The 22,180-nt window shown below is 47.4% G+C and overlaps 2 protein-coding genes across 2 annotated transcripts in view; both read left to right on the forward strand.

The window, feature by feature from the left end:
• LOC309336316 (uncharacterized protein) overlaps positions 1-22,180 on the forward strand; it is a 100,797-nt gene that overhangs the window by 65,783 nt on the left and 12,834 nt on the right. The window contains exon 13 of the mRNA XM_081851938.1: positions 2,828-2,860. Coding sequence (XP_081708064.1) covers positions 2,828-2,860 — 33 coding nt within the window. The remainder of the gene's footprint in view (positions 1-2,827; positions 2,861-22,180) is intronic.
• On the forward strand, positions 8,753-20,456 carry LOC309336943 (zinc finger protein RFP-like). The gene is made up of 7 exons (XM_081853470.1): positions 8,753-9,344; positions 9,898-9,993; positions 10,293-10,523; positions 11,518-11,540; positions 12,839-12,960; positions 19,401-19,433; positions 19,658-20,456. Exons 1-7 carry the CDS (start codon positions 8,913-8,915, stop codon positions 20,164-20,166), a joined length of 1,446 nt encoding a protein of 481 aa, XP_081709596.1. The 5' UTR covers positions 8,753-8,912; the 3' UTR covers positions 20,167-20,456.

The raw sequence follows: 22,180 nt of genomic DNA on the forward strand, positions 1-22,180 counted from the left end.
GGATACTGCCAGGAAGACCCCCAAATGGCTCCAGCCACCAGTCACCAGCCGGTCTCCCTGGGAACAGCATCAAATAGTGACACGAGCCTCAGATAAGTTTAGAGACCCGTGCACGCTCTGTCAACAGAGTGTGTAAATCATCTCACAGCAGAAGAGGTGGACAGAGAGATGTGCAAGCATAATGTACAGCATTTTATTCAGCATAGTTCAGGAACAAAGGAAAACATGTCTGCTTCCATTTGTCTCCAGCAAAACAGCTCTCAGCGAGTGCTGGAAGTAAACAGGCATGTGACACACAAACATCATGCCTGTACCCTTTTTTTAAATTATTTTTTTGCCTGTACCCTTTCATTATTATCATTTTTTGCCTGTACCCTTTTAAGGTGGAACAGAACTATATCCTAACAGCGTCATCTAGATGCTCCTTTTTGCCATAGGAAGAACTCTGCTCCCAAGTCTTCATGATATATCCATGGTGCCTTTATCATCAGGATGAGACACCTGCCTTCTCAGAAAGTTCCTTGCATTGGAAAGATGTTGGCTTGACTTCGTTCTTCTCCCCCCAGGTCTCAGGAGAAGGAGAACTTAGAGGATCCCCCTGTGGCTTTTCCTGCTGCCCTGAAGTGGAGGCTCTGGGAGTTCTGTGATATAAATCCCTTTCTGGAGGCTGTCATGAAGAAATTCAGAGGTATTAAACAATGGCTGAAAGTATTTTATGCTTACAGTGGTGCCCCGCAAGACGAACGCCTCACAAGACTGAAAACCCGCTAGACGAAAGGGTTTTCCGTTTTGGAGGCGCTTCGCAAAACGAATTTCCCTATGGGCTTGCTTTGCAAGACGAAATGTCTTGTGAGTTCCTGCAGGTTTCCCCCCCTTTTCCTAAGCCGCTTATCAGCTGATCTGCTAAAAGCCGCTAAACCGCTAATAGTTTTTGTCTTGTACATTTTAGCTAGTTTAGATGGTGTTAGGTACTATCTATACATCATTTTCATAACATTTTCTTTGAGTGCACTGCATGCTGTAAAGTTAATACCTTCTTTCCACAACCTTTCCCAAGATTCTAACTGGATATTATATCCAAAACCCTTAGCTCATTGTATCATCACACCTTTAACCTCTTCATCTTTAGTATGCCATTCCAATAATAGTTTGTGCATTTTCAATAATATTTTCCTTTTATCATCCAATAAGTCTATCTCCAGCCTATATCTTACTGTATCAAAACTGTTTTTCTTTTTGTCCTCCTTAAACACATCATTTACCATATTTTTCGCTCTATAAGACGCACCAGACCACAAGACGCACCTAGTTTTTGGAGGAGGAAAACAAGAAAAAAAATTCTGAATCTCAGAAGCCAGAACAGCAAGAGGGCTTGCTGTGCAGCGAAAGCAGTGATCCCTCTTGCTGTTCTGGCTTCTGGGATAGCTGCGCAGCCTGCATTCACTCCATAAGACGCACACACATTTTCCCTTACTTTTTAGGAGGGAAAAAGTGAGTCTTATAGAGCAAAAAATACGGTACTTCGATATTTCAACCAATCCGTCAATGACTCTTTTATTTCTTCAAATGTTTTAAATCTTAACTGACTTCCTATCTCTCAATAAATCTCTGTAGGTGGCCCACTCTCCTTTCATATTTGTCTTTTTTACCGCTATTTTTTCTAATGGACAGAGCCACCAAGGAGTTTTGCGTTCCAATAAATTTTTATATCTATTCCACACCTCATAGATTTTCTTATTGTGTAACCTTTATGTACTTTTACCGTAAAGATACCCCTGACCATTAGGTCCAGCCGCGGACGACTCTGGGGTCGTGCGTTCATCTTGCTTTGCTGGCTGAGGTAGCTGGCATTTGTCTGCAGACAGCTTCCGGGTCATGTGGCCAGTATGACTAAGCTGCTTCTGGCGAACCAGAGCAGCGCACAGAAACACCATTTACCTTCCTGCCGGAGTGGTACCTATTGATTTACTTGCGCTTTGACATGCTTTCGAACTGCTAGGTGGGCAGGAGCTGGGACCGAACAACGGGAGCTCACCCTGTCGCAGGAATTTGAACTGCCAACCTTCTGATCAGCAAGCCCTACGTTCTGCGGTTTAGACCACAGCACCACCCATGTCCCACTTTTACCTTATCATACCATAAATATGTGTGCCATCCAAATCTATTGTCATAGCCTTCAAAATCTAATAAATCTGTATCCTCTAACAAAATCCAATCTCTCACCCAACATAGACAGGACACTTCATAATATACAGTGGTACCTCGGGTTAAGTACTTAATTCATTCTGGAGGTCTGTTCTTAACCTGAAACTGTTCTTAACCTGAAGCACCACTTTAGCTAATGGGGCCTCCTGCTGCTGCTGCGCCGCCGGAGCACGATTTCTGTTCTCATCCCAAAGCAAAGTTCTTAACCCGAGGTACTATTTCTGGGTTAGCAGAGTCTGTAACCTGAAGCGTTTGTAACCTGAAGCGTATGTAACCCAAGGTACCACTGTAATCTTAAATCTGGCTGAGAGAAACCACCTCTTTTGTATCTGTAAGAATTTTATATTTAATTCTTGTTTTTTCCCCATCCCAGATAAATTTTCATACTACTTTTTGCCATGATTTTTCTTATGCAATTGAAAGGGGACTGTAAAACCTTCTTGTTGGGCTCTGGAATCTCTCCAGCTGGTATGGACAATGGTTAGGGATGATGGGGCTTGTTGTCCACAACATCAGGAGTGCACCACCCTGGCTACAATCTCATGAGCTCATATTGTTGTTGCCAGGTTTGTGTTCTGAATGATGGTGTGATGCTAAATCTCTGTTCTCTTTTCTCTTCCAGACACTGTGGAATATGGACTTCAGCTGCGAAAAGGTACATTTAATAATAATAATAATTTATTTATACCCCATTTATTTATACCCCGCCCATCTGGCTGGGTTTCCCCAGCCATTTCCAGGGCAAGGAGAAGATGGGATCTAAAAACCAGGCCACTGCAGCTCTTCCATCCATGCCTTATTTTTCCTTATTTCCCAGAGGCATTTGTTCTGTGAGAGCAGCGTGTTGGGCTAGAGGGGCCCTTGGCCTGAGCCTCCAGACTCTTAGGAAGCCCCCAGCCCAGGATGGCTGGCTTTTCTGTGCCAAATCTTAACAATATACCCATTTAATATAAGAATAAGAATAAGAATAAGAATTAATAAATAGTCTGTGCCGAATCTCAATAATATATCCGAATATCCGTTTGAGCCATACAAGATCCTCACCACTTTTAGGAGAGTTTATGTAAGAGTAAGGTTTAAGAGTGGGAAATGTATGAACACAAATAGCTCTGAAAATGGCTGCAACAACCTTTGGGGGCTAGAGGGTGAATGGGTTCTGGTGTCAGTGGAGGGAGCTGGGGGCTGCCTGAGTGTGAACTCCAGGGGTCCGGCTTCCCTGCAAGATGGGGGTCTTCCCTCAGCCTTTGTGTTGGAGGGGAGACATGACGTCTCTGCTTAAACTAGAGAAACTTTAATAAGCTTAAAAGAGCAGGGCAGAATTACACCACAGACCAGGGGAAAAGGCTCCGTGGGAAGGCAGAAGTCCAGTCCGGCCTGATCCTGGGCACTACAAAAGGGGAATCATAAGAGCTGGAAAAGCTGTAGCAGATGGCAGCATAAAGGAAAGTCCTACTTATCTTCAAAATTATATTCTGGGATTCTTTTTGACAACAGCAGTGAGTAAAATGCATAAAGGCTAATCAATACAATAAACTATAAAAACACATTACATTTAACAAAAGAAAGAAAGAAAGAAAGAAAGAAAGAAAGAAAGAAAGAAAGAAAGAAAGAAAGAAAGAAAAGGCTAATAGCAGCACTGGCAACATCCAACATCACACTTAATCTCCAAAGGCCGCTGTACAAATGTGTGTCTTTAAAAAGAAATCGCTTGACTAACTTTCTACAACGTGGGGAGGGGGTGAGAGGATGCAGAGCAGATCTTCTTCCTAATGTCCACCAGCCTGACTGATTTCTAAATGGGCATCTCATTCTGCTTCCACTGCCCACCTTTTCCATAAATATGAACAATGAAGAAAAAGATGAGTCATGTAGACAAATGAGGCCTGGAGAGCCAGGGTGGGGTCTTTGCATTGAAGGTGACAGGTGGGAATGGCGCTTCCTAGGTTTTACTGGGTTTGGCTTTAATAAAGTTAATTGCCCTTTATTTTAGGATTGTAACAATAAATGCATTAGCGTAATTCATAGGAAAAGAAAACCATTCTTACAAACGATATGATAGCTGTCAATTTAAAAGATAGAACTATCAATTTTTTGCATCGCTCTAACCAAACCACAAGAGATAATGGGGTTGGCCTTAGACAAGCCACTGTCTCTCAGCCTCTGTCCTCCCATCTGAAAAATAGTAAGATTGACTTAACTTGTGTGTTAAATACTTTGAACCCTTAAGGAACTGCAAATGTTTCAAGAATCGTTGTTAAGAACTTGATGAACATCCCTGTCTCGAATGCAGAGCCATGGAGACCCTGTTCATTTCAGAGGGGATGCTGTTTCTGTCATGTGCCGTAAAAAAGAGACAGCTTCCCCGTTGACGTCATTTCTCTTCTCTTTCTGCCCTCACAGAAAACATAACTTTGGATCCAGACACAGCACATCCCCGCCTCATCCTGTCTGAGGATCGAAAGAGTGTGAGATGGGGGAAAGTCTATCAAGACCTGCCAGACAACCCTGAGAGATTTGACACATATGACTATGTGCTGGGATGTGAGGGTTTCACGTCAGGCAGACATTTCTGGGAGGTCATTGTGGGAAGAGAGGAGAGATGGGGGATGGGGGTGACCAGAAAGTCTGCGAAGAGGAAGGGTGTTTTCTCTTTTGGTCCTAGGGACGGGATCTGGGGTTTGGGGAAGTGGGGCGGTAGGTACAGGTTGAGCTCCCCCCATGAGGACTTTGTTCCAAGTGAGGAGCCCAAGAGGATCCGAGTGGCCCTGAACTGTGAAGGGGGACGGGTGTCCTTTTACGATGCAGATACAGCAGTCCGCCTCTGCACATTCCTGGCAGCCCCCTTCTCAGGAGAGACGCTCCTGCCCTTCCTTTTCGTGAGCAAGAAAGGGAACCTGAGACTCTCTTGACTGAAGGTGCAGGCAGACAAGTGCATATTCATGGCCATCATGACATTTTCATTCTCTTCAGGACTGAGCTGACATACACTTAAGGAGACACCATATTTGCAGAACGGTGATTGGCCATCCCTTGTGTCAATCATGATACAACTCTCCCTTCCCAGGCCAGTTTTGTGAATGACACTGATTGATTGGGTCCCCTGTCAGTCCCCAAACTTGCCTGTTCTCTCTCCCTTGGGAATAGGCTACTTCTGTCAGTGCAGGTGGTGCAAAGGGGGAAAGAAACAAGAAAATAATTTAGGAAACAACAGCAACACCCCCCCCTCCCGCAATATTCCTGTTTTGATGTTCTCTCTCCAACCTCCAACTTGAGATACAATACCATCATCTTTTATGAATAAAACCAGAATTATGCATGGGCATCACTTAAAACCTTCCTCAGCCTCAATCCCTTTCTCAGATTCCCTTTCCTCCCCCAAAACCTACACTGAACATGAATGGAAGTTCCAAAATCCCCCCCCCTTTTTTTCTTTTTTTGCTGCTACTCAGGGAAGCTTATGTGGCAATATAGGAAAATCAGAGACCTGTTTGCTAGTCGGTCCAGAACGCACAACTTACTTGCATGATTGCAGCCTGGCGCACTTTGTGAAAACAAATTAATAAATAGAAAGAGGGAGAGAGATGGGAAAACCTCTTGGAAGGGACTGTGTGAGATGCCACAAGAGTCTTCAAAGCCCAGAAAGCAATTGGAGGGGGGGCTTTGGCAGTGGGAGAAAGGGTTTCTAAGTCCACCTTGCTTACCGGCCTCTACAAAGGTTGCATAAAGCTCTGAAGATCTCTGGCTTCAGACAGGTTGGGATGATTCCTTGGGGGGCATTTTCGGGGGGTCTTCCTGACTTAGGCAATATTGCCTTATTGCAATATTGTGGGAATCCCACAACCAGGAGAGAAGTGAGCCTCAGCCATACCTGCCATTTCAGTGGGAAAGGTAAAGGTAAAGGTACCCCTGCCCGTGTGGGCCAGTCTTGCCAGACACTAGGGTTGTGCGCTCATCTCACTCTAGAGGCCGGGAGCCAGCGCTGTCCGCAGACACTTCCGGGTCACGTGGCCAGCGTGACAAGCTGCATCTGGCGAGCCAGGGCAGCACACGGAACGCCATTTACCTTCCCACTGGCAAGAGGTCCCTATTTATCTACTTGCACCCGGGGGTGCTTTCGAACTGCTAGGTTGGCAGGCGCTGGGACCGAACGACGGGAGCGCACCCCGCCGCAGGGATTCGAACTGCCGATCATGGGATAGGCAAGTCCTAGGCGCTGAGGTCTTACCCACAGCGCCACCCGCGTCCTTCAGTGAGAAAGCAGGTACCCTATTGACCCCCTATTTTTAAAAATACAGTCAGTTGTGGGCAAATTGAGGGGGGGGGATGAAAAGAATGCCAATTATAATAGTTCCCCACCCTGTTTTCAACGGAAGCATTGCAACTGTTAACGGAAAAATCCGAGGGCTCCCTTGGACAAAAACAAAGACACCAACCAGGATAACTTGGAGCAAAACAGCAGCCTGTAGGCTTGGCCTTTATTGAACTGTTGCAACAGGGGAGCCTCACTTGCAGGAGAGAGGAGGGACTCAGAAAAATGGTCTGTCAGGTCTTATAAAGACTTTTGAAATTCCCATCCTATAGATCAAGACCACCCCCAGAAACATCATACATACATCACAGAAGGGAGGGGGTGAGGGAGGAGTTGTGGTAACCTGAGTGTCCTGTCACCTGGCTGGTTCCCCCTTTCCCCCTCCCCATGAGTACTTTCCAGGTGACAGAGGGGAGTTTGCAGTTTCCTGCCCCCAGAGGGAAGAGCTGATTATTGTCCTTTGTTCCAGTCTGTGCTGAATCCACTCCCATATGCAAGTTCTTTGTGATCTTGATTGTCTTCTGTCTGGGACCATCAGGGTTGGCATAGCAACTGGGCAGGGCTCCTGTGTATGTGCTGGGATGCTGAAGGGATTATGGCTGCCCTGTATCAAACCTTCCCCATTTTGTAGTCCTTCCTTCATGGAGTAAAATAAAAGTGGAGCAGTGCAAATCCGATGTATGGTTGATTTTCTATGAATTTATAATAGAAGCGTAGCATATGTAGTGTGTTAGTGTGAGTGTGTGTGAAGGTTGTACAAACTGAATGATTGGGGGGGGGTTCCTGCTACACAACCAGTGCCAAACAGATGGGGCAACAAATAGGAATAGGTGTTTTCATTCAACATTTTTATCATGGTCTTGCAAATGGCAATTCTCCAGTCGGAAGTGGAAGTGAAGGCAGGACATCTTTCTAACCTCTTCTGAGCTCTGTGGAGCAAAGAGGAAATTAAGCCTATAGCCCTGTGTCCTGGGATAAGTCCCTTTGAACTTACTCGTGAGTAGACATAGGAGTGCATTTTTATTTTATTTTTTTACAAAAAGGATTAGCTCACAGGTTTTGGTGATTGCCTAGATATTTAATACAATATCAAAGTTGTTCTGTTTGGTGTTTAAAATATTTTTATTTCTTTATTTTGGGCTCAAAAAATAGGGGTCTTCTTATACATGGGGGCTTCTTATACACAGAAAAATATGGTATGTATCAACCACCAAACAATAATACTTTAGCAGTATATAAAGATATAAAATATCACAAGTAATAATAATAATAATTTATTATTTATACCCCGCCCATCTGGCTGGGCCTCCCCAGCCACTCTGGGTGGCTTCCATAGAAAGCCAAAATACAGTAAAATATCACGTTAAAAACTTCTGAATGTCAGGTAGTTGTTTATCGCTTTGACATCTGCTGGAAGGGCGTTCCACAGGGCGGGCGCCACTACCGAGAAGGCCCTCTGCCTGGTTCCCTGTAGCTTTGCTTGTCGCAATGAGGGAACTGCCAGAAGGCCCTTGGCGCTGGACCTCAGTGTCTGGGCTGAACGATGGGGGTGGAGACGCTCCTTCAGGTATACTGGACCGAGGCCGTTTAGGGCATTAAAGGTCAGCACCAACACTTTGAATTGTGCTCGGAAACGTACTGGGAGCCAATGTAGGTCTTTCAAAAAGAGAGAACACCCCCCCCCCACACACACACACAAAATGGTTTTTTAAAATTCCATGGTTAATGTTAATTTTTCTGAGAGGATGGACAGACTAGAGATGGGATCAATGGGTGGGGGGGGGGGAATGGGAAGAAACTGGTTCTGAAGAAGTGTGCATGCACACGAAAGCTCATACCTAGAACTAACTCAGTTGGTCTTTAAGGTGCTACTGGAAGGAATTTTTTTATTTTGTTTTGGTCCTGAAGAGCAGCTTAAAAATTTCCCAGGTCTGTGGATGCGGACGAGGGTCCAATTGTCCCGTGGGAATGTGCATCGCAGTGGAGTTTGGGCTGAAGATTGTGATCTGCAGTTGGAAGGAGTCGGCAGAGTCATTCATTCAGTGGCGTTCGAGGCTGGCAGTGAAGCTAAAGAAACAATCAAAAGCTCTTATCTCTGCCTCTCCTAGATGCATGGCCCTTTAAATTAGAAGCAAGGAATTCTCATTACAAATAAATTTCCATATCAAAGAGACCCTGATCCATTTAAAGACACATCTTTAAGGCAGCCGAGGTCCTGCTTGAATTTCCTGGGCGGGAGAAGAAATATCCCAGATCTCCTTGCTAACTCCACATCTGCGGAGCGGAAGGGAAATCTTGAGTCACCACCGTGGAATAATCTCCTCCCGGGAAACGGAAACATAGCAATTGGCACGCGGAAAGCGAAGAAAAGGCAACCAAGCTCTCTCTCTTCCTGGCGATGGCTGCTCCTGGGGGTGCCGTGCAGGATCTCTGCGAGGAAGCCACTTGCTCCATCTGCCTGGAGTGTTTCCGGGATCCAGTGATCATCCCGGAGTGCGGGCACAACTTCTGCCGATCCTGCCTGACCCAGTATTGGGAGAAGTCCGAGGGAGAGGCTTCCTGCCCTCTGTGCAGAGAAATCATTCAGCACAGGAACCTCATCCCCAATCGGCCGCTGGCAAACGTTGTGGAAATACTGGGAGCCGAGAAAGTCTCTCTTCCAGGGGAAAAGGGGGCAGAAGGAAAGGGGAAGATCTGCGAGAAGCACCAGGAGCCCCTGAAGCTCTTCTGCAAGGAGGACAAAAGCCCCATCTGTGTGGTGTGTGACAGATCCAAGGAGCACAAAAGCCACGAGGTGATCCCTCTGGAGGAGGCGTCCCAGGAGTACAAGGTAGGAAATCTCTCTGGGTTTCCTTTGGGGGTGGTGAGGGTGAAAGAGATACAGAGAAGGGGGTCTTGCAAAAAAATGTTTTAATGTATTCTCCCCTCCTGCAACCAAACAGTAACTAAACTTCCAAAACTTCCTTTCTTTTTGGGGGAGTATGGTGCCCCCCATACCCCCCCCCCCCCGCATGCAGGAGTAACTCAACCACAGTCCTTCCTCTGGCAGCAGCTCCCTTAGGAAAGGGCTGGAGGGTGGGGCAGTGCAGGTGGCAGGGATAGAATAGTAGAGTTGGAAGGGACCCTGAGGGCCATCTAGTCCAACCCCCTGCAATGCAGGAATTCTGCCCACAGCCGTCCCTGGTTGGGCTCGAACCACCAACCTTCTGGTTAACAGCCAGACACACTGACCCATTGCACCACAAGCTCCCAGGATGACGAAGGCAAAGACCACCGTCATTGGGGCAGGGAGCAAGCAGATGATTCAACTTTCTTGTTATTATGAATACTAAAACTCCAACAAAGAAAAAAGCAACCGAAGTTTGATTTTCTTTTCTTTTCAGGATCAGATCAGCAGCTGCCTAGACAATGTGAGGAAGGAGAGAGAGAAAATTCTGGAATTTAAAGCAGATGCAGAAAAGGAAAGCCAGGACCTGCTTGTAAGCATCACTGTTACTTGGAAGTGAAAAAGTGCTGTAGTCTTAAATCAAAATCTGGGGAAATGAATATGAAATAGAGAAAGAGGTTTCTTTTTGAACTGTCTGATCTCCCACATAGCATGAAATACAGTTTAAAGGAGCGGGTGGGCTTGTAAGTTTTTACAAAGCTCTTTCTCTGTTGAATATGTCAGACGTTGCCTTCTGAGGGAATTCTGATAACTGGCCTCTTCATCCTTCAATGGCAGACTAGATGCCTGATTTTGGCCCACTGTTCTCTTCTTTCAACCTCTTTGCTGCAGAAACAAACAGTTGCAGAGAGGGAAAAGATGGTGGCTGAGTTCAGGCGACTGCACCAGTTTCTGGAAGAACAAGAGAAGCTTCTTCTGGCCCAGATGGAAGAGGTGGAGAAGGAGATTGCAGCCCAAAGGGAGGAGCAGCTGGCCAGACTCTCCAGGGAAGTCTCCTCTCTTGACAGCCTCATCCGGGAGATGGAGGAGAAGCTTCAGGAACCAGAGAGGGAACTCCTGCAGGTCAGGCCTCATCCTGATGCGAGAGGGTGGAGTGTGTTGCTTCAGACTACAGTGGTACGTCGGGATGTGAACGGCATCCATTCCGGAGCCCCGTTTGTATCCTGAATGGAACGCAAGCCTCAATAGCGCATCTGCACGTGCGCGGATTGCATTTTGCCGCTTACGCGCATGTGCAGATTGTCATTTTCTGCGTCTGCGCATGTGCGAGTGGCGAAACCCGGAAGTAACGCGCTCCGTTACTTCTGGGTTGCCGCAAAGCGCAACCCGAAAGCACTCAACCTGAATCAAATTCAACCTGAGGTATAATTGTACAAGCATTCCTTAGTCCTCCCCCACAGAAAAATATTGTTGTAAAAAAAACAGTTGGTAGAAGAAGGATGAAAGCTATTAGCTCTGGAGTCACAAAAAAGGGTCCTGCTGGATCAAACTGCAAGCCCCTTCAGTTCAGCATCCTCTTCTCTCATTGGTCAACCAGAGGTGTCTGGGAAGCCCATAAGCCAATGGGGCTCTCCCCATCTGTGATTCCCAGAGGTATAAGCTTGTAGTCAATTAACCTTTACTCAGAGTAGACTAATGGGGATGGCTATCCAAGGTTCATTAATTTCAGTGTATCTGAGTAAAACCAGTTGAATACAACTGATACTGCCGCCCACACATGAAGTTGTACATAGGCTTTGTGGCTAGTTTTCATAAGCCAACCTTCCAAACCCTTCCAAGTTGGTGATCATTACTGCATCAAGCGCATGTTCCTTCAGGTGCTGTCCTGGGATCTAAGACGGGAGTATGAGATGTACCTAGCAGTAAACAAATTGGTCGCAGGTGAACATGGAGCCGGCATGCACTGCAGGGCAAAATGGTAAACCAGGGTGAGATTGAATCTCTCAGCTGTTTGGACAACTTGGCCAAAAGGGAAGAAGGGGAGCGTTTATTAGTCATCACTGCAGTGATCAGTGCAGAAATGGCTTCACTGACATCTTTCTTTCTTTCCCTCCAGGATATCGGAAGCTCCTTGCATAGGTAAGTGATGGAAAACCCCTGCCTTATTCTGATTCTAGGAAAGTTCCAGTTCAACAGGTGAGAAACTCGCTCTCCAGTTCCTCCTTCCAGAGATAGCTTAGGACTCCATCATGCATTTAACAAGATCACAGACAAAAACAGGGACACGGTTTCGTAGTCATTTGTATCTATTGGTCCCATCTACAATCACAGACTGGAAGTCATTCCCATTGCATATTTCTGAAGGGCCTTCTCTGTGACGGATTCGTTTACTCTGCAATCGATACAAAAAGGGGGGAACACCCCAAAGGGGCTTGTAAATATCTTCACTATAACTTACCCTTAAATATCCAGCGTATTTCTGGCTTCTGCAGGTTCTTCAGATTTAAGAATGTGAGAAAGGGCCCTGCTGGATCAGGCCCATGGCCCATCAAGTCCAGCATCCTGTTTTCACAGTCACTAACCAAATGCCTGTGGGAAACCCGTGCGCAGGATCTGAGCCCCAGAGGACACTCCCCTCCTGTGGTTCACAGGCCCCACTGCCTTTGACTCAGCCATCATGAATAGTAGCCGCTGTGAGCCCTGTCCCCCAAACAACTGCAACATATTTTAAAATCTTCCACGTTTAGAAAATAGTTTTAATTTCTAATATTTTTTTCCTTTTTTAAATGTAACCACTGTGCTAAAAAATAATTATTATTATATTCACTTGAAATGCTTCACTAAAATTGGTGTAGTCCAAATCTCTGCCTAAGACCCTTGTATTGTTAAGTTTTCTTCAAAAAAAAATATAATAATTTGCATATATCAGCTTCTTTACTTTCAATCTCATATTCCTATATTTCCTTCTGTATATTTTGGATGCAGGTGTGAGTCGGTTTTCTTCAGCTTGTTAGGTGCTCTCTAGGTGCTCCCTTTTGCCATTGGAAAAACCCTGCTCCCAAGTCTTCATGATATTTCCATGGTGCCTTTATCATCAGGATGAGAACCCTGCCTTGAGAGCCAGTGTGGTGTAGTGGTTAAGAGCGGTAGTCTCGTAATCCTGGGGAACTGGGTTCGCGTCTCCGCTCCTCCACATGCAGCTGCTGGGTGACCTTGGGCCAGTCACACTTCCTTGAAGTCTCTCAGCCCCACTCACCTCACAGAGTGTTTGTTGTGGGGGAGGAAGGGAAAGGAGAATGTGAGCCGCTTTGAGACTCCTTAAAAAGGGAGTGAAAGGCGGGATATCAAATCCAAACTTTTCTTCTTCTTCTTCTGCCTTGTCAGAAAGCTCCTTGCATTGAAAGGATGTTGGCTTGACTTTGTTCTTCTCCTCCCAGGTCTCAGGAGAAGGAGAACTTAGAGGATCCTGCGGTGGCTTTTCCTCCTGCTCTGAAGTGGAGGATCTGGGACTTCTGTGATATGAATCTCTTCCTGGAGGGAGTCATGAAGCAGTTCAAAGGTAATGAAGAAAGGCAAGAGAGATTCTATACTGGATGTTTAAAAGTGTTTATGAAAGGCTCCAGGTCATACGTAATATTAGTAATGCCAGGAAAGGTTTATGTTTTTGTTTTATTTCAATGTCCAGAGGCCACACTTTAATATACGGATGACTCACAACATGCTGGTTTTACTTACACAATCAAAACTTTTATGTGGATTGCAGATAAATAAACAGAAAGCAAGCAGGAAGCCCTCATTGGCTGGGCTCTGGAGGCTCTCATGAGAAAAAGCGCTTTTAATCCCTACTCAGAATTTGCTTTTAAGCCATCCTCCTTGCTTACTGGGCTTTGAGATGCTCCGGCAAGGTCTCGCAGGGCTATCCAAGATCTCAGATGGCAGGGGCAATTCCAGGGGTCATTCTGACATTACACAACTTTATGCACAATCCCCAGGAAAGTAACCCTCACGTACGTTTTCTGTAGAAAGTTGTATTTTACTGCTTCACATGACTCAGCCAGGCCTTAGATGCTTTCACACTCTTCACCCATTGTCAGGGAACTGCCATCGGAGAGACAGGTGGTGGACAGGCTACAGGAGAATAGGAGAGAATCTGCAGTAGAAGAGGGAACCAGCAGGGGGAGTGCAGGAGTCACAGCGGAGGGGAGGCTCTGGGATGCTTCCAGTGAGAGTAGTGGAGAGGTAACGGGACCCCCGTTGGGAACGCCCACCCTTCGCCGGAAACTGTCACGCAGAGAGTCTCGAAAGCGCATGTCTGTCAAAGAGCTTTTATGTTGGCGTAAATTCCGTAGACGCCCACTGTCAGATTCTACCAGCGACTGACGGAGTCATGTTTTGGGGGCTCCGTTAGTGCATCGGTTTGGATGACCAGCCAAACCCCAGAGGGATCAAGCTTTTACGCACAAGCAGCTCACTATCCCATCACAGCAATCTGACAGTCTTTGAAAGCAGCTTGTGCAAGCAGAAGGCATCATGAGCGAACCATCCGGAACCGGAGGAGCAGGAGCGGGAGCTGGCGCAGATCCAAGCCTGGAACAAAGGTACAGGGCGTTGGAGGTCCAGCTGGCACTGCAAACGGCGAGGCTCGAGGAGAGGAGGGCTCAAGATGCAGATAAGGGGAAGACCACCCCACTTGCCAGACGGGTGCCTGGACTGGTGCAGAAATTTGGGGGGGATCCCCGGAACTATCAAGCTTTTAGGACAGAGATGCAATATGCTCTCAATCTACTGTTTGATGACTTCCCCGACGAGAACTCTAGAGTGGCGTACGTGATTGGCCATCTAGAGGGAGGGGCGAGGGACTGGGTTCGGCCCCTGATGGCAGCCAATAATGAAATCTTAAAGGACACAATGAAGTTTTTCCGCGCCATGGACTTGATGTTTTCCAGCGAGATCGAGCAGGGAGTGGTGCGCAGGCAGTTAATGGCGTGTAAACAGGGGAGCCGATCTGTACGTGAGTACTGGACTGAGTTCACCATGCTGATTCATAGACTTGGGTGGGACCTTGCTAGTGAACCTATTCAAATGCTGTTTGAAGAAGGTCTCTCTCCGGCAGTGAAAGATGAACTTTCCCGGGCGCCTAGGGCGGAGTCTATGGATCAGCTGACTAAATCAGCGCTGTCCATTGGAGCACGCCAGGAAGCTAGAGCTATGGAAAAGCGGGAAGGAAAGGGGGAACGTTGGAAGGACGTCCGCATTCCAGAGATTCCGGAGCAGCCTTTCCCGCCAGCAGAGCCGATGGAACTTGGAACAGCGCGCGCGCGCGCAGTTTCAAACACCAGTGAAGGGCGGAAGAAGGAGGGAAAGAGCGGCAAGAGATGCTATCTCTGCCAACAGCCAGGTCACTTTGCCAGAGTCTGTCCGCAAAGGAAGGAATGGCAAGGGATGGCGGGAACTGTTGGGGGGAAGGAGGAAGAAGAAATCACGGAGCCAGCAAAAGCCAACGCCTGGTTGCCAACATCAGGGCACAGCAGCCAGGCCAGGGAGTAATGAATGTGCCCACGCCGGAACCTCCAAGACCAGCGCTTGTGATAGAGGTGTTGCTGGAACTGGCAAACGGACACCCACTGAAGATAAAGGCGCTATTGGATTCAGGTAGCTCATGTAATTTCATGAGCAAAGAGTTTGCAGCTGCACACCAAATACAGACTATCCCATTGAGTAAGCCTTTGCAGGTTACCACGATTGATGGGAGGGAGCTGTTGGGAGGAGAAGTGAGCCAACAGACTGTACCAATGATAATGAGGGTGGCACGACACACCGAACTGATAGCGTTTAACGTAGCCACCTTGGGAGGAGCTCCTATTATCTTGGGTATGAGCTGGCTGGCGCTACACGATCCGCTAGTAGGCTGGCATCAGAGAGTGGTTTCCTTTGGATCAGCACATTGCCTAGAACACTGCAAGGAGGGAGAGGCTCAGGCAGGCGCCAGGGGCACTCTAGCAGGGATGGAAGTGATGGACAAAGGGAGGGTGCCACCACAATACGCTGACTTGCTTGACGTATTCAGCGAAAAAGAAGCAGATAAACTGCCCCCGCACAGACCCTTTGATTGTCAAATTACCTTACTCCCAGGAGCACAATTGCCAGTGGGCAAGCTGTATGCAATGTCAGACAGTGAGATGCAGGAGTTAAGGGAGTTCATTGACAAGAATCTCAAGCGAGGTTTCATCAGAGAGTCACGAGCAGTGGGGGGCAGCCCAGTGTTCTTTGTGGACAAAAAAAACACGGGCAAGCCCAGGCTTGTATGTGATTTCAGGGCCCTAAATGCAGTGTCAGAACCAGTGACTTTCCCTATGCCCAGAATTGATGACATTCTAACACGGGTGAGAAAAGGGAAAATTTTTACCAAGCTGGACCTTAGGGGGGCATATAACTTGATACGTGTGAGAAAGGGGGATGAGTGGAAGACCACTATGTTCACCCCCTTGGGGGCCTTTGAGTACACCGTTATGCCTTTCGGATTACAAGGGGGCTCCGCCTGTTTTCAATCATTCATGAATCACGTCCTGGGGCCACTGCTCTACAAGAACTGCGTAGCGTTCTTAGATGACGTTCTGGTGTACTCAGACAATGAGGAGCAGCATGTGCGAGATGTAAGAGAGGTACTGAGCAAGCTGCGAGAAAACCGGCTGTGGGTGAAACTGGAGAAGTGTCAGTTTCATACCAAGGAGGTGGAATTCCTGGGGTACCGGTTGTCTGACAAGGGATTGGCCATGGATCCCAGCAAGGTTCAAGCGGTACTGGAATGGAAAACACCAAAGACCAAGAAGGACGTGCAAAGGTTCCTGGGCTTCGGAAACTTCTATAGGAAGTTCATCAAAAACTTTGCCCATTTAACAGCGCCCATCACGGATTGTCTTAGTAGCAAAAAGAAATTTGTTTGGACGGGAGAAGCGCAACAAGCGTTCGAACGCTTAAAGCAGGCGTTTGCGTCGGAAGAGCAACTCTTGCACGTGGATCTACAACAACCAATGAGAGTGGAGACTGACGCGTCAGACCGAGCGGTGGGGGCCGTTCTTCTCCAGCCGGGAAAAGATACGTCTGAATGGAGACCGTGTGCATTCTTCTCGCGGAAGTTGAACAAATCAGAGAGGAACTACACAGTGTACGACCGAGAACTGCTCGCCATTCATGAAGCATTCCGGAAATGGCGGCACTTGCTGATTGGGGCGCAGCACAAGGTTCAAGTCCGAACTGACCACAAAAATCTGGAATACTGGAGAACAGCCCGAGTGCTGAACCAGAGACAAGTGAGATGGGCCCAGGAGTTCTCCAAATTCCACTTTGAGATTCGTTACGTGCCCGGCTCCGAGAACGTGAGGGCGGACGCTCTTTCCAGGAAACCTGAGTACTTAGAGGGGGAGGGAGCGCCTGAGGCAAGGCATGTAATCCCTGAAGACCGCTGGGTGTGTGGGGCGGCATTGGTGGGGCAGAGGGAACTGATAGAGGGTACGGAGAACGATGAATACGCCCAAGAGAAACTCAGAGAGCTCCGGAGGACAGAGGAGAACACAGGGGGGTTCGAAGAAAAGAACGGGGCGTTGTATTACAAAGGGGCACTGTACATACCCGACGGGGAACTGAGGGGCAGAGTACTCAAGCAGTTGCATGACAGCCCCACAGCGGGACATTTTGGACAGCACAAAACCATGTGGTTGGTTACCAGGGAGTTTTGGTGGCCCAAGGTGAGGGAGGACGTACGGGAATATGTCAGGGGTTGCGACAGGTGCCAGCGAGCGAAAGGAGAGAGGGTGGCGCCAGCGGGGCTATTACAACCCTTACCCACGCCCGAAAGGCCATGGGAGGCAGTATCCATAGATTTTATGACGGACCTGCCAAAATCCAAAGGCAAAACAGCTGTCATGGTGGTGGTAGATCAATTAACCAAGATGTGTCATTTTATAGCTTGTTCACATGCAGTCACAGCGGAGGAGACCGCCAAGTTGTTTGTAGAACATATTTTCAAGTTGCATGGCGCCCCCTTGAGGGTGGTCAGCGACAGAGGGAAACAATTTACTTCCAGGTTCTGGAGGAAACTTATGAGCTTACTGCACGTAGAACTCAATTTCTCAACTGCCCGGCACCCAGAAACCAATGGGCAAGCGGAAAGGGCAAATGGGGTTTTACAACAATACCTGAGGTGTTATGTAAAAGACAGAGAAAATGATTGGGTGGATAAGTTACCTCTAGCAGAATTTGCCTACAACAACGCGGAGAACGTGTCCACAGGGATGAGTCCCTTCCTGGCAAATTATGGGTGTCACCCCCGGGCATTCCCAGGAGAGGGAGGGGAGAGGTGGAGCGTGCCGGCGGCGGAATATTTTTTTGAAGAGATGGAGGCGATCCACCGTCAGCTTCAACTTAACTTAGAGAAAGCCAAGGAAGAATATAAGAAGCAAGCAGACAGAAATAGGAGGGAAGGTGAAACTATAAGGGTGGGGGACCGGGTGTGGTTGTCCACCCAAGGGCTACCGTTCAAGGGCGGGAGTAAGAAATTGAGGCCCAAAAGATTGGGACCCTTTGAGGTCATACAGCAGGTCAACCCAGTGGCATTCAAACTCAGGCTGCCCAGTCACATGAAATTACACCCAGTATTTCACAGGTCATTACTGTCGCCGTACCGAGAGGGACGCGAGTGGGGGGAGCGTGAGAGAGAGGCCACCCAAACGCCCGTGATAGAAGAGAGAGAGCGCGACATGAACGTGGCAGGAATCATTGATTCCAGGTGGAAGGGGAATCAGGTGGAATATCTGGTAGAATGGGAGGGGGAAGCAGAGTCGGAAAACACTTGGGTACCAGCAGAGGTAGTCAATGACGAGGTTTTAATAGAAACATTTCATCAGCGTTTCCCAAGAAAACCGCAACCCGTGGCTCGATTTAGAAGGGAACACTTTGGGACCACCGATGAGGAAGGAGAGTTTGAAGGGTTCCCAGAGTCAGGGGTGGGTGAAGAAGCCGACTCCGACGAAGAAGAGGAAGACGGGGAGAGAGACGGTACGCCGTGGCTGGAAGTGTTAGAATCCTCGGACGACGAGGAGAGTTCCTTCAGGGGCTTTCCGCCCTCACCGCCAGTGGGAGAGGAGGCGGGAGGGGGTGAAGGGGGCCCTGGGGGGGAGGTGGATGTCAGGGAACTGCCATCGGAGAGACAGGTGGTGGACAGGCTACAGGAGAATAGGAGAGAATCTGCAGTAGAAGAGGGAACCAGCAGGGGGAGTGCAGGAGTCACAGCGGAGGGGAGGCTCTGGGATGCTTCCAGTGAGAGTAGTGGAGAGGTAACGGGACCCCCGTTGGGAACGCCCACCCTTCGCCGGAAACTGTCACGCAGAGAGTCTCGAAAGCGCATGTCTGTCAAAGAGCTTTTATGTTGGCGTAAATTCCGTAGACGCCCACTGTCAGATTCTACCAGCGACTGACGGAGTCATGTTTTGGGGGCTCCGTTAGTGCATCGGTTTGGATGACCAGCCAAACCCCAGAGGGATCAAGCTTTTACGCACAAGCAGCTCACTATCCCATCACACCCATTTCCCAAGTAGCCTCACCTACAGCCTCTCCTCGGTTCCTTTGGCCCTGAGATTGATGTGAAGGTGGCGGGGGGCTGTCAAAAAGCCATCTGGGAACAGAGGGAACTGGGAAAGAGATCTTACATCTCAAGGTTGATACTGAAGGGGAGGTCTTTTGGAGGTCCTGCTCTTCTTCTTAGGTCTGAGCAGGCCTAGAACGTGGACATGGCCCTTGCCTTGGCTTATGCAGGGATGGCCATTGTGGTGGCTTTCGGACATTTTCAGCTGCAACTCTCATAAGCTCCAACTGGTGTGGCTGGTGGTTTGGGATGATGGGATGGCACCACATCTACAATCTCAGGAGCTCATATTGTTGCTACCAGATTTGTTCTCTGGGTGGTGGTGTGATTCTAAATCTCTCTTCCCTGTTCTTCTCCAGACACTCTGGACTCTGGACTTCAGCTGCATCAAGGTAAATTTCAGGATCTAAAGGAGGCACAGTTTCAGGAGAGAGATGTGTGAAGTGCTTTGAAAGAACTGCAGATGTTTAAAGAATCATTATTAAGAACCTAAGGAGCACCCCAGTTCTGAACGCAGTGCATGAAAACCCTTTTCATATTTCTCTCATGTGTCTAAAGAAGTGTCAGTCTCCCAGCTGACGTCATTTCTCTTCTCTTTCCTCATCTGCCCCCACAGAAAACGTCACATTGGATCCGGACACAGCAAATCCCTGGCTCTCCCTGTCTGAGGATCGAAAGAGTGTGCGAAGGGGGAAAGTGTTTAAATACCTGCCCAACAACCCTGAGAGATTTGACACATATGGCTATGTGCTGGGATGTGAGGGTTTCACAGCAGGCAGACATTTCTGGGAGGTCATTGTGGGAGGTGAGGAGGGGTGGGCGGTGGGGGTGGCCAGAAAGTCTGTGAAGAGGAAGGGCAAGTTCTGTTTTGATACTAGCGAAGGGATCTGGGGTTTGGGGAAGTGGGGCGGTGGGTACGAGTTATCCTCCTCCCATGAGGCCCCTCTTCCAAGTGAGGAGCCCAAGAGGATCCGAGTGACCCTGAACTTTGAAGGGAGACGGGTGTCCTTTTACGATGCAGATACAGCAGTCCTCCTCTACACATTCCCAGCAGCCTCCTTCTCAAGAGAGACTCTCCAACCCTTTTTTTACGTGTCCGCCAAAGGCCACCTGACAATCTCTTGAGTGTAGAGACAGACAAGTCTTCTCCAGACTTTTCTCAGAGGCACTAAAGGTGAAGCCGTATTGGAAGAACAGTGATTGGCTGAGCCGAGTCTCCGTCGTGGTGTAATTCTTTTCTGAGGCCACTTTTGTAAACCGCACCAATTGCTTGACTCTCCTGCCAGTCCTGAAACCTGCCTTTCACATATTACATTACAATACAAATGTACCAAAGCCAACACCATTTCCTCCCCATCCCCCTACACATTTACGTTTCTATTTCCTCAATCCATCATATTCTTTTCTCCCTCCTCCCACTTTGTATAATGTGGAGGAAATCGAGTGGGGGGCGGAGGGAAAGTGGGAGGAGGGAGAAAAGAATATGATGGATTGAGGAAATAGAAACGTAAACGTAAATGATTATTTACAATAATCTTTGCATTCTACAGTCTTCTCAAGTCATCTCTATATTCTTATTATCTTTCCTTACTAATTTTTCTTCCATCCAGTACTTCACATTTTAATCTAGGCATATTAGCATATTTTTTTTGAACAATATTTTGCCATATATTAATCAAAACATTTCCACTCCTTTAAAATTCTTGATTCAACTTATTTCTTATTATAGCAGTTAATTTTGCCAAAATTAAATATTCATTTAGTTTACAAATCCATTCCTCTTTTGTGGGTATAGTTTGTGACTTCCACCTAGCAGCAATCACTATTCTACCAGCTGAAACCTGCCTTTCGTCTCTCATGCTCTCTCTTGGGAATTAGCTCCTTCAATTGGTGCAGTGGGAACAGAGGTGAAAGGAAGTGACCTAGTAATTGGAATAAAAAAACAATCCTACTCTCGCTCTTGTTCTGATTTAGTTCTTCAAACTCCTGAAAGACAGTGACACAGCTTCCTATAGACAATACCATCAACTATTCTGAATAAAATTTGAATTTTGAATGGGCACCACTTGAAACTTCCCTCAGCCTCAATCCTGCTCTCAGTTTCCCCTTTCCTTCAGCAAGGCTTTCACTGGTCATAGAGTTGGAAGCTCCAGAATCCCTTTCCTTCCTTACCTGATCCAGGCTCTTCCCATAAATATTAAAAGCACTCGCCTCTCTCAGAGCCATAGCTAGGTGATTTTGTGCCCCTGGCAAAACTGTCCAGATTGCACCCCCAACCATGGACAAATTAGCTTTTCTTTCCACCTCTCCTCCAACCCCTCCACCCATTCAATTCACCCTCTATTAGAAACTGCTGTGAACAAAAATTGCCCTTTTCCCTTATGGGGTATCAAAGAGCCCATATAGAGTCCTTACATAGGTTCCCTATTGGTAGGAGAGAATAACAGAGGCCAACCAGAGAATATTGAAAAGCAAAGCAGCTTGTAAGCCTGATCTTTATTGATCTGTTGCAACAGGGTGCTCCCCTCACCCGCAGGAGAGGAGGAACCCAGAAAAATGGCGCGCAAGGCCTTATAAAGACTTTTGAAATTGTCACCCTGTAGATCATGACCAACCCCAGAAACGGCATACATACATCACAGAAAAGGTGGTGTAAAACAGAAATTTGAATGTTGTTTATCTCTTGTCTGGCAGGTTACTTGATTGGATTTCCTGGGGAGCCTGGCCAGTCTTTTGTAATGATAAATACTTAGTTCCTGGGCCAGGTCACAGGCTCACACCCTATTCATATCTTAAATGTGCCCTTAAGACAGGATTTGTGAGGAAAGAGACAATGGGGAGGTTTCCCACTTTGACCTTGCAGAGAAAACATTTGCTCAGTTTAGGAATCAAAATGGTTCCAAAATGGGTCCTTTGTTTTTCCGGTGTTATCTTTTGCTGACTAGCTGTACGAGTTAATCTGGTCTGTGACAGTTTAATAAAATTTGGTTCCAGGTCGGTCTTCCTGTGCTGATCTATGTACGTGCTTGGTTGGTACGCTTATGAACATTACAATATATCTAAGACCTCAAAATTCCTATCACAAAACCTTTTCTTATGAGGCAATAATCAATATTTTTATTTATAGACATATTTATGG

The sequence above is a fragment of the Podarcis erhardii genome, assembly GCF_964252035.2.
Source record: "Podarcis erhardii genome assembly, chromosome: 2".
NCBI classification, from domain to species: domain Eukaryota; kingdom Metazoa; phylum Chordata; class Lepidosauria; order Squamata; family Lacertidae; genus Podarcis; species Podarcis erhardii.

What these genes read in the sequence shown, in the direction of transcription:
- LOC309336943 (XM_081853470.1), top strand. Translation starts at nt 8,913, where the DNA reads ATGGCTGCTCCTGGGGGTGCCGTGCAGGATCTCTGCGAGGAAGCCACT. An exon ending in ATCGGAAGCTCCTTGCATAG is followed by an intron (nt 11,541 to 12,838) that starts GTAAGTGATGGA and finishes TTCTCCTCCCAG; the next exon opens with GTCTCAGGAGAAGGAGAACT. An exon ending in TGGACTTCAGCTGCATCAAG is followed by an intron (nt 19,434 to 19,657) that starts GTAAATTTCAGG and finishes CTGCCCCCACAG; the next exon opens with AAAACGTCACATTGGATCCG.